The 13,005-nt window shown below is 31.6% G+C and overlaps 1 protein-coding gene across 2 annotated transcripts in view; it reads left to right on the top strand.

Annotated features, from left to right (window-relative positions):
* Positions 1-13,005, top strand: part of LOC124363369 (ABC transporter G family member 23-like) — a 53,070-nt gene that overhangs the window by 26,021 nt on the left and 14,044 nt on the right. The window contains exons 1-6 of one of the 2 annotated variants that reach the window (XM_046818621.1): positions 2,156-2,305; positions 5,205-5,332; positions 8,548-8,680; positions 9,325-9,479; positions 10,234-10,341; positions 12,447-12,540. In XM_046818621.1, coding sequence (XP_046674577.1) covers positions 5,214-5,332; positions 8,548-8,680; positions 9,325-9,479; positions 10,234-10,341; positions 12,447-12,540 — 609 coding nt within the window. In that variant the 5' untranslated portion in view covers positions 2,156-2,305; positions 5,205-5,213. Of the gene's footprint in view, positions 1-2,155; positions 2,306-5,204; positions 5,333-8,547; positions 8,681-9,324; positions 9,480-10,233; positions 10,342-12,446; positions 12,541-13,005 lie in introns of those variants that run through there. The other variant, XM_046818626.1, reaches the window with a different exon arrangement.

The following is a 13,005-nucleotide window of genomic DNA, read 5'->3' as shown; positions in this document are numbered from 1 at the left end:
GGTGCGTCAGATGCTGCACTAATCGGAGGGTGAAATGAAGCTGAACTCAACATTTGCATTAAATAATACGTCGTGTGGAAAAGTTTACCAGGAAATGTGGTGATTTCAAACCACAGACTCTTAGAATGTTAGCTAGCTCTGACAATGTTGCGAAAATCTTCTGTTTCCTGCTCTTCGATAATTAACTGCGTCCAGAGTACACCTAGTTAGACTGTCCTCTTTGTGGAGACCGGATGAAAATTAGAAACAATAGAGATTAATGAATCCGGGAGAAGATTACCTTGAGATGTCGAGGACACGGCCAGTGTAGAGGTTAAAGGTCGCTGTCCTCGCTGGACTTTCCGGATCCAAAAGATGACCAGGCTTCAAAATGTTGAGGCTGCTCGACAGTTACACCGTTTGCTTCTTTTATGTTTCATATTTAAAATTTTAAATGAGAGTTTCGTTGAAAGAGTGTACTATTATTGGTCATAGCGGACCTTCCAGATTTTGACGGATTTTAAATTTTATTTTTGAAGGTTTTTATTAATTATTTATAGCTAGGTGCCCAACGTAAGGAGTACTGTTACAAACTGCACCCAAGGGTCAAGAAAATAATAGAAGATTATATGTGGAATTTGGATTCAAATACAATTTTATAAAATGTTACAATTAAGATAAATTTCCTAATAGAGTCTATCTGCTTCACGGGAAATATTGGTGTTGTGGTCTCTGGCAGGAGTCAAGTCCTGCATATTTTCTGCATGCAATAATTACATTGGTTTTTGTGTGTTCTAGGATTTTCAATATCCTCATGTCATTATGCAGGTTATTGCAGATTATGAATCACAAGAAACTTATTCCCAACACCATTCCAACCAAACAACATCCTCCACCTTCAAGTTTGATACTTATTCCTGATCCTCAAAACCTTGATATTGTTGCTCACTTGTCACGATAGTCAAAGGTCCATAATTTTGATCAAAAACTCATTACTAAGGCACCCGTCGTGACGACAGCAAGTATAAGCTAATGACGTAATTATAGCACTCACCGTAACTACAATTATGTGATGGCCTTGAACCAAATGTGGTTTTACTGTCTGCTGTGTCCTCAGATAATCGTTGGCGACTCACTTGTTTTCAGACTTACAGGGCAACTTTTTGTTCAAGGATGTCTGGAAAAAACCAAGCACATACCATCAGAGTTATTCGTAAATTCTGTTAGTTACACGACAGTGTTCTAACTAACGTGATTATGGATTTACTCGTATATCAGTGTACAACCAAAACCTAACATAATAACTAAAACCTGTGTTAAATATTTTGTATTATTCTTTACAATATTATGTATATTTTGAATGACTTATTTTAAACGTTGTGTTTTGCGTACTGAGTCTGAGCCACTTTTGTATTTATCTTACGGCGATAAACTTATCCGATAAATATATAAATCGATAAATTGTTAATGTTTTCTTGATTACATTTGTACATGTATGGGAAGATGCAATTGTAAATACGGTATATATTCATTTTAAGATACTTCAAGAAATGGTTATATACGTTATAATTCAATACAACATTGCAGAATATAACAAAAACAATGATGTGCTTGTCGCAGGCCTAACCTGCTTGAGATAAAATCTTGGTCTATATGTTTTTAGACACACTGGCTAAACTTGACAAAAGAGATGTATGTTTTAAGTTCGACTGCAGACGAAGATTTTTACTCTTTCATTTAGTTTTTATTGTTTTTGTGCATAGGAGACTGCAATCGATCATAAAAGGCTGTTCTTTAACACCGTGTACCTTCATGATGTGTTGGGCATAGACTAATAAAGTAAAAGTATGAAAAATTTAACAATACTATAGAAAAAAGAGTTCAATCCTAAGTAATTCCAAAAACAATGAAAATTGCTGCATTTTAGTTGAATTTTGTAATACTAACACAAGTTCTTCTGTACGTTGACCTTTTTTGTGAGAGTGCTTTGAGTTGGTGTCGATCCATCCGTAAAATCCATGGCTTCGATTTCAACACAAGCGGATGCGGAAATTAAGAAGAAACCGGCCAGAGAGGTTTTTAGAGGACATTTCTTCAGGGGCAGGAATTACAAGAAAACGAGATCTGCTTCAAGTCTGCAGTGGGTAACCTTGGAGACAACGGCGTAGTCCATTTGCTGTTCACCAGTAGTGTCTCAGGCGATATTCGGAGTGGTAGTGGATAGGAGAATTTCAACTTTTAACATTGTTTGTAGTGCTTTAAGGTGATACAGGCCTATTCTGTTTGTTTCATTAGGTTTACGAGTTCTGCGAAATAGCTAATTGAAGTAAGTAACTACTCTTTCTTGCACGTCTTCAGGTTTATGAAAATAAATAACGGTGGCCTCTTTAAAATTCATAAGAGAGTGTACATATTTCGATATGAATTAAAATCATGTATATACAAAATAAAACGCATTAACATTTATAATTAGAAGTATGTATTTCCTTGAAGGCTTTCGAGTAATAGTTTTTGAAGGCTTTTCATCTTCCGCTTTAATACGTAATCCAACATCAAATAAATTATTCTTTTAACGGCATTAAAACAAATCAAATCAAGTCAAGTTTAAAAATATTAAAATGTATTCTAGATGTACGTACTGATTAAATACAACAATACCGACTACATTTGTGTGTGTGTGTGTGTGTGTGTGTGTGTGTGTGTGGTGTGTGTGTGTGTGTGTGTGTGTGTGTGTGTGTGTGTGTGTGTGTGTGTGTGTGTGTTTTAAGTAAAGAGTTCAAAAACTGTTTAAATTATAAAATAACAAAAACTAAATTACATACTTTAAAAAATATGTTTTGAAATTTACCAAAAATTTACTCTAACTTTTCAGTTCACGTAGAATTGTCACACTAAAACAGACAATCTTACTTAAACCTAAATTCGTTGCTTAAAACAATATGTTGGTTCAATAAACTTTATTAAAACAAGAATAATGGTGACATCGATCTTCTATTTCTTCATTACTGTGCATTATATGTTAATTAGTTTTCAAAATAGATTTTTTCTAATAAGATCAAAATTAAATTACAACTTTAATTTTGTTTCGATTAAGAATGAACCAATTACAATTGTTTCAATGAACTGTCTAACATCTCTGAGTAACATGGTTGATAAGTTAAATTAGTGTATACTTTGTGTAACTTTTGTACTGTGGTATAATATCGATTCATTTCTTACAAATAGTCATTATTAATCACCCAAAGATTACCGGTATATAAAATCGAAACTGCAAGTTAGGCAGGCTAACAACATCTTAAGTATGATTAACGTTTGGTATACTAACTAACAAAACCGACCATTAAAATCTTCACATTCTCTGAAACCGAATTTAGCCTCTTCCCAGATTGCTCTAGTTTTATCCAGACATTGCACAGTAAAGCATGTAGATATCTGACGTGAGAATGCCGCGGTCGAAACTAATACGTTAAATAAAAAGGGAATTTAAAAATATTTACAAGTAATTATATTACGAATACTTGAAGCAAATCAATACTTTCAACTGTTCCTTTAAAAGATTTGAACAAACATTAGTAAATTCTTATGGATGTCTTTATTTTTTTATGTTATTGTGTTTTTAGCTTTAAAAACACACATACATATCTGCCCAATATAACTTTTGAATAGTTGCATTACAGGAATAAACCAAGACTAGATTACTGATAATCTGAAATAAATGTTAAGTCATCGTAGTTGCATTCTATCTCTTAAATGACAAAACTCGCTACAGTATCATACAAAATCTATCAGTATGTGAAAAATTTAGAAAAACAAACAATAACAAGTACCTCTCGTAAAATGGTCCATGCGGCAGACAATTAAAAAAATATGTTTATGTGTGTATTTGTATATTACTGGTAATAAGTTAAATCAGGCGTTTTATAGAATATTTAATCATTACAAAGCCTACATTTTCCGACGCAACGTAGAAAGGAAAAATATTTAAAAGAGGGCATTCCATACCTTGCCTAGGCGTTCTATAGAACTGACTCGCGGAAACCTTGTACTGCAACCCGATGTTTAAGTTATGATGTTGTCTACACTTGTCTAAATTAAGTTAGGTCAATAAGATAGGTTAGGTTAAGATATTATTTTTAATAAATTCCAAGCTTTTTAAATGTTATAACATATTTACACATAAAACTTGTGAATCATGAAAAACGACGAGTACGGTATAATAAAATTATGCCACCATTAACAAAGATTACTGTGTATGATGTGTCGCATTTCTAGATATTCTGTAGAAAGCATGAATTTCACAGACCACTACCAACACACACATATTAAAATATATCTGGCCATGACCCCTTCCAAGAGTAATGCCAAGGCTTACCATATACGAATGGGTTAAATACGCGTTGTAGTGTGTCTTTTACTGTCCAGCCAGTAACTACGAGTACTCGTAACCGGTTTGACCAGTACCATTTTGGCACCAACGCAAAGTCTGTAGCTTGAGCCCTGTTACATTACAGATGAAACAATAGTTTGTTTGTTCCTTATCGTAGATAATGTGCATCACATCCTGAACAAAATGAGACTGTTTATACTGATTATGAAATAGATATTATAAACTGATAGGTTTGCTTGAAAATAATCAAGATTTTACACGATGTTTCAGAATAACGTTACCCTCCTTTTACAAAATTGACCGAATTGGTTAATTCTTCTTTTCTACTATTTTCTGGATATTTTAAATCGGCTATACATTCTAATTTATAAAAAAGTAAATAATTCTAGCGTGAGTAATTATGAATAACACAATAGATATCCATTTACCTATATGCACTTAGTGAAATGCTTGAAAATACCTGGTTATAATGTGTGTAATTATATATACCTGTAATAACCCAATGTTATTACATTTTTTGTTTACAAAGTGTTAGTCGATCTTGCACTCGTGAAACAACCTAACGACGGAACCGATCTAACTTACCTATGTGCGCGTCTATATACCACACAATATTGTGTTCGCTAGTTTGATGTAAGTCTGGCTACAGAAAATGTTTCAATATAACTTACATGATTTTGTTCCTACTTTACCATAATTTCGTATTATTAACTGATGTAGAAATATCTAGCTGGCAATTAATGATGAAACGACGATATTATCTGCATAAAATAGGATCACCATTATTATTTAAATCACCTTCTTCATCCATCTTATAATATACTACGTGCCTGTGCAGGGAAGGAAGATGGACGGCGAGGGGGGCCAGGCGGGGGCGGCCGTGCTGGTGATGGGGGCCTACAAGATGTACTCTGCGCCCAACATCGTCTTACGTGGTCTCAACATGACGGTGCCGCAGGGCTGCATGTAAGTAATATTTTATTATTATCTAAACTGAAATACTGACCTTTTTTATTTATTATTTGAACCATAAATTAGAACATATTACAACAGGTTACACCCGAATGATAATTGTTAGCGGGCGAAATGCCATGCTTTATCCGGGTTTCTAACCCGTGTCCTTGGGATGAGAAGCTGAGACGTTAACCACACACCTTCCAGTGAAGTCGCTGTGAGAGGAGTAGAGATACACAAGTAGGCTAGTGACCTTAAAATCAACCTTACGTTTACAGCAGTCCTCAGCAGCTGAGTAGTTAGCGTCCAGCTTATCACCTCAATGACCCAGGTTCGGGCATGGCGTTTACGTGGCTAACAAGTAATTTATCTGAACCTATAATACAGTAATTAGATGAAAGTTCTCAGTTGGACATTACAATCATCCCAGTAGCTATCAAATAAAATGTAAGTTAAAACAGTATTGAGGATAACACCTTGATTCACCTGATTTTATTTAATAGCTTACTGTATTAAAATGACCCAGAGTTTTTTTTCCATAAGAACAATGTTGAACAGAATGTAGTTTTATACTCTTATTTTTATTGTAGTGTTATGAGAGATGTCTCATTTTAAAGATATAATTAATACTCTTCCACACACTTTTTAGTCTTTTTGGTAAGGTGTAGGCCTATACTTTTTTAATGTAAAATGTAAACAATGAAGTACAAAATTCATTTTAGATTTTTTTCTGAATAACTAATAAATGTATTGAAGAAACTAACAAATGAGACACCTCCCATAATTCTACGGTTAAAAATAAGGGGATAAAACTTCAAGAGGTTTAACACTGTTCTTATGGGGAAAAACTGTAGATCATTTTACTACAGATACTCTTAAACAAACAGTGATGTTAGGTTACATGAATAGGACCTACCAGCCCAACTTTGATTATAACATTATTCAACTGTTTTGTTGGTAACATTCAAGACTCTAACCACAGTTTTACATGAACTGGATTCATTAATCATAGTTTTCCACTGTTTTTAAAATTTTAGTAGAGTTTGAATTAGAGTGAAACACAACAGCAATAAAATTGGTATCATTTTAGATACTTTTTAAGTAAAAGTGGTAAATTTCTTTTGAGACTTTTAACAGATTTTTATGATAATTGTTGTAAGACACAAAAAATTAGTAACGCACAACCTTTTCTTTTGTCACTCTGTGCAATGTCAAATGTCCCAAAAAATCCTGTTATCTTCACTATCATCATAGAGGATTTTAAACTAAGAAAAATAACATGTTCTTGTATTTCGTCACCTGCCATTCAAATTACTGAACATTTATACTGCACCCGGAAATCAATGGAAAACAGCTATTGTCTTACTATTACATAAACGGTCATAAGTGGGTTAATTGGCTCTAATTGTTGCGAATCTGGATTTTCCAAGAGTTAATTAGGATGCACTCATTTGATCCCCTCCTTACTTCTTATTCCTTCGTGTGAACTTCAGGATAATAATGAGCAATCATGTAATATTAAAAGATAGATCAAATGAATGGACTTTTAAAAAAGAACTTTCGGTACAAATTTTAGTAAATTTCTTATTTTAAACCATTTTTGAGTAATATTGTAATGCACAAAAACATTTAAAATTTTATTCTTTACTTATATATATTTATAAAGTTTTATTCAGTAATTTTTACCCAATTAGATTGGTTATTTGAGTATTACTTGATTTATTTTGTTCACAACAGGACTGGTTTAATTAAATGAAAATATTTTATTACACTTAACAATAGCACAGTTTTGTGACAGTTTTAGTATTATTTTCATAATAAATAACACGCTTTTAAAATCACATTTCTATTTTCTGAAATGAGTCACTGCACTGTACTGAAATGAGCTTGAGTTTGTTTCAATACAAGAACAATATTGAACCTTAAATTATTTTATACACCCTTTATTTATCTTGAAGTAGTTTCTCATGGTATTTCTCATAATAAAGAAACAATTTAAATACATCCAACTGGTTTTGAAGTTTGTATACAATATGTATAGTTTTTCATACTTCTTTTTTTAATAAAGAAACTGAGATTGGTTCGTTAGATAACAAATAATATTAAAACAAAAACGCTATATGACGTGAATGTGTCATACTTTTAAAACAAGACCACTTTCAAAATTCCATTACCAAAATTAAAGAAATAAAATGGTTCAAAGTTAAGCAGTTTCCTTAAAAGATATGTATGTATAATATTCAAATTAAAATAATCTTTATTCATTAACAACATGTTCAACCAGGTACAAACGAGTAGTGTCATAATTATAATAATCTAATTCTACACAAGTAAATAGATCTAAATATAACAAATAAACATAACTTTAACATTTTTATTTTTATTGTATATTTGAAATTTCTTCTCCTTACAAATTTGTATTCACAACAATGAAAAGTGTAATCTAATCTACAATGTAATGTAATTAACTAACATTTCAGTTAAGAACTCTTTGAAATTCATTGATTGAATACAAAATAAGATATCTGTAATATACTTCTGAAACTTGATTTTAAATACATGACATCTGTTTTATTTTCCTTCTGAGTACTATGTGGTAAATGTTTTTACAAGATTTTCCTATATAACTTGATTTATTTTTTAAACCTGTAAACAATGGTGTTCTGAAGTAAATATAGTTTTTCTTATATTGAAACTAAGTACATGAAGGTCTACATAATCACGTTTAAGAAAATATTTGTATTCAATTAAAGTAGTTTCAAGGATATACATACTATACACAGTTAAAATTTTCAAATTGCTAAAATAGTCTTTTACAGAATCATCATGTTTTAGATTTAACATTATTCTAATTTCTTTTTTTTAACTTTAATAATTTATTCATGCTTATTTTTGTTGTAGAACCATATAAGCCTATTCCTCAATAAATATGTGATACTTTAGCATTGAATGATTACAGAGAATTGCATAAATCCCAGAGTTTACCTTCTTCACAACATGTTTTACATGTTCACCCCAACAAATAAACTGACCCATGAAATAAATGTGTTGCAAGCTTAAAAACACATAAAATTATACAGTTGAAATATTAATCTAAATTTGAAAAATTTAGATCAAAATAAGTTCTGAAGCATAAGAAACTTAACTTGTTATCTATCTTTATCTGCTAGAATAGAACTAAAACTCCAAATAGATGTAACAATCTCCAAATTTGTAATTATTTCCAGATATGGGTTACTTGGTCCCAGTGGGTGTGGTAAAACAACCTTACTCAGCTGCATCGTGGGTAGGCAACGTTTGGATGCAGGAGAGATTTATGTGAAAGCAAGGAGTAAAAAGAACATAGGATACATGCCTCAGGTAAATTAAAGTAATTTAAGTTCAATTTATCATTATTTTAACATTTGTTCTATCCCAAAATATTCCCTCAGATATTTGTAATTTAATATTAAGATACCATATTATTTATATTTTTAAGTGATCTCAATGACTACTATTTGGAAACAAAATATCCAATAATATCTTACTGTACAAAATTAGTTTGATTCTTATTCGCAGACTTCACTACAGGCATCAAAGGTGATTACACTGTATTTAATTTACAAATAAAAACATTTTCCATGTAAACATATATTTTCCATTTTATATATGGTTAAAAGTAATTAAAATAAGTTAATTACTTAGTTTGTAATTATGATAAGTATACTTTTATAAACCTGTGATTGACACTGTAAGTCATTTATAATAACTATATAATGTCTTTAACCTCATAAAGGGTTTTTAGTTCAAACCACAACTAAAAATTGCTATGGTCCAAAACTTAGTTTCAACATTTGTTAATTAAAATTTTTTCTTCACAGCAAAGTCAAAATATTTCAAGATTTGAATTGGTTTAGCAATTTTCTGACACAATTTGAACCGGAAAACGTTAATGATAATTATAACACTGGTTGTGTAAGGTGAATTAAGATTGTTTTTAATTGTTGCATTTGAATGTTTTCCAGGATCTAGCTTTGTATAGGGAGTTTAGCATAGAGGAAACTCTAGTCTTTTATGGTAATTTATTTGGGAAAACCAGAGCCGAAATAAACAAACGGACACAAGAATTGATAAAACTTCTTGAACTACCAGAAGCTCACAACACATTAGATACACTCAGGTAAGTGGTCAATCTTCAGTTCAGGTTTTAGTTATTTTAAAGTTACTCTGTGCTACTTCACTCTATCAAGATTTTGAGAGAGAAGAAGGTAATAAATAAGTAAGGAAGAGGCACAGTGACATAAACATAAAAAATCAATGTAATTACCATAAGCAGCCATAAATGTTAAATATTTCTAATATACAGTATGAGTTTAGGTGATCCTAATAACAAGTTTTGAGTCTGGACAATATGTACCTGACATTACTGTACACTACTCTGCCTTTAGGAGACAGTTCTTTAGAACCTGAACATTAAAATGCCAATTCTTTTGAACTACCGGTACAACAAAATTCTCCTGAATATTTTTGCTGATGACCCAAAAAACCTTGTTGAAAATGTTTCTTTTATAAAACAAAAGCAAATTAATACTATTTGTATTTATTTTTGCTACACCATCTTTGTTTTAAAAACATATAATTGTTGTTGGTTGAAATTATTAATCATCATCATTCTTATTCAATAATGTAAAACCGATACCTCTTTATACTATGCTGAGCATTGGCAAAACAAACATTGATTAATTGTTTATATTACTCTAGTTCATATCATTACTAAATTAGTTATTTAGTATAACTTAGTGTATATATGTGACACTTTAGTTCTAAGACATTATTAAAAATATTGTTTCATTAAAAGCAAAGTTTTAAGTAAAATTTACCAAAATACTTTGAAAAAACATTGATACTATAACCACATGCATCTATGGTAACAGTGGAGGTCAGCAGAGGAGGGTTTCATTCTGCGTGGCACTGTTACACAACCCCCAACTGCTCATCTTGGACGAGCCAACCGTCGGTGTCGATCCAGTCCTCAGTCACAAGTGAGTACTGATCTTTATATTTATGTTTTTATTGTATAACCTTAATACACTCAATATAGGAACACTTGGTCACAAAACCTCCATCACAGAGAATGCTTCTTCATCAGTTCAATTCTTTCTTGTTTAAATCTCAGCAGAGTTCTTGTGCAGTAATTTTCCCTTCTTTGGCAGTTTTTCAAAATGATGCCTGCTTTATATAATTCAATCATAATATAAAACCTTACAAAGTAGAAATCCATTATGCCTCTTGAGACAATAAATTTCCAGTGGCCTGGACTTTAGAAATTGTAATTTCAAGACAGAAACCAGTAGTTTCTAGACAATAGAAGGTCCTTGATTCCAGAAATTCCCAGAGCCCAAAATCTTTTAGAAGCAGTAAATTCTCAGAGGCCAGAAGATTCTAGAGTCTGTGGCCAAAAACCTACTAGGGCATGAAGCTTCCAGAGGCAAGCAGCTCACTTCCAGTGCCCAAAACCTCTCAGAGCCCAAAATGTTCTAATAGCTCCTTTTGATGCCAGGAGTTTGCAGGTATCAAACACTTACAGAACCCCGGAGGCTTCCGTAGACTAAGATACCTTACAGATAAAATCTTCTTGAAATGAGAAAGTTTCAGTGGTCAAAAACCTTTACAGCCCTGAAACTTTTATATATTGTAACTTTTCATATTCCCGGCTCTTTTAGATATCAGGAGCTTCCAGAAGTCATCAATTCACAGAAACCAGAAGATGTCAATAGTTGAAATCTCTCAGATACCAAGATTCCGAGAACCAGTCCAGTAACTTCCAGAGGCAGGAACTTTCCAAGTATTAGTTTTCGAGAGAAATGTGTCTGGAAAGCCAAAAAGGGACCAGAAGCTTCTACAACTCTAAGAGTTCCAAAGACTGGATGATTTTAAAAGAAAGATTCTATAGATTCTGAAAGCTCTCATAAACTGGAAGATGAAGTAGACCGGGAGCTATTGGTTGAAGGTGGACCCTTCCAATGGAACCAGATATAAGTATCCATGGGCAGATTTCCCAGAGGCTGAGATTATGAATCTAATTTGTTAATCGATATTAAGCAGCCACAAATGTCATATATTTTTAGTATTAAAGTTTAGCAATATTTCAGTGATCCTAATAATCAGTATAAATCATGGGTTTTTAGAGGTTGGGTTGTTCCAGATATTGTGTTATATGCACTCTAGAGGTTTTCAAGAACCAGGTGGTTCAGTACATGTGTGTCTAAAGTCATGCCTTATGAACTGCAATGGAAATCTAACTGTATCTTGTATCATTTTAATCAAAATTACTTGTATCTTTATTTTAGATTTCACTAACTGGATCCAGTTAAACAAGAAAGATTGAATCCAAAATATTAATATTAGGTGTTGGACTCACATTATCTAACATAAGGTTGTTCACACCCAAATTTTCCTACACTATTTTCATATTGGCTTATCTTAATTGATCATTACGAAGACGTACAATAGACCATTGATTAGGAAAACAGTGTTATGTAGTTTAATGAGAGTTAGTTCCCACATAATTAGTATTGATCTAATTATACTGTGTATTTTCTTGTGTGATTTAGCATTATGATCATGGTTAGATGTTAAGTAACCATGGTCCACTTAATTATGCCTATATATTTTATCATATTTAACTTTTATTGCTTTATCTACATGTTTTACATTCTACAGTAGAGTCAATGCCATATTCAGTAGGTACTTAATAACTAATTAGTTACCTATTCAAGATGGTAAATAGTTGGATTTTAATTGTAATACTTTCACAGTGATTAAAGGTGAGCACAATGATTATTCAATCAATAACAAAACAAATCCTATACTGTATCTCAAATATAATTTATTTAATAATGGCTAAAATTTGCAAAACATTTCAACATTTTTCCTAGCAACATGCTTATTTAAATGTGTCCACTCACTGTTCTAATAACTCTTTGGGTCGATATCAAAATCACTGTTTCACTTCATTTTTAATTTCTTCATTATTTCTGTTGTTCTATAGAATATTATTACTTAGACATATAAATTTACATGGACAGTAAAATAAAATACCTGTTAAAATCTTACATCACTGAAAGGTACCTGTTTAATTTTTCAGTATCTGGCAACACCTAGTGCAACTAGCGACAAAAGAACATAAAACAATTGTAATTACAACACATTATATTGAGGAAGCAAGACAAGCAAACGTGGTATGTAATTAATATTAATCTATTTCATATTGCCTAGTTATGTATAAGAAATAGTAAGAAGTAACTCTAGAATCCATTACAGTCAGTAAAAACCAGTATTAAGATAGTTTCTTTCATTAATAAATTGAAAACTACCTTAATCAACTTTCAACATAAAATAATATAAAAATCTAGTAAGTAATTTTCTTGAATTCTTTATAATGTACGCTAAGTACTGAGTTATGTGGTTTCAGTCTAATATAGGATAATATTTTAGTATGTTCTGCTGTAAATAAGTTGTTATCTGATTTACAGAGAATACTTATTATTTAGAGACTAAACTTAAACCTCTGGGATACTTGAGGAATAGTGCATTATGAATGATTCAGCAATAACTGGTACAGTACTTATGATTCAGTACATGATTCAGTACTTATATAGGGAATATGGTGTATTCTTTAGCACAAGAACTTTGTGGACCATAGC

Source organism: Homalodisca vitripennis, chromosome 1 (genome assembly GCF_021130785.1).
Source record: "Homalodisca vitripennis isolate AUS2020 chromosome 1, UT_GWSS_2.1, whole genome shotgun sequence".
Lineage (NCBI taxonomy): Eukaryota > Metazoa > Arthropoda > Insecta > Hemiptera > Cicadellidae > Homalodisca > Homalodisca vitripennis.
The sequence above is the reverse complement of the archived record's forward strand: the minus strand, read 5'-3'. Positions and strand labels throughout refer to the sequence as shown.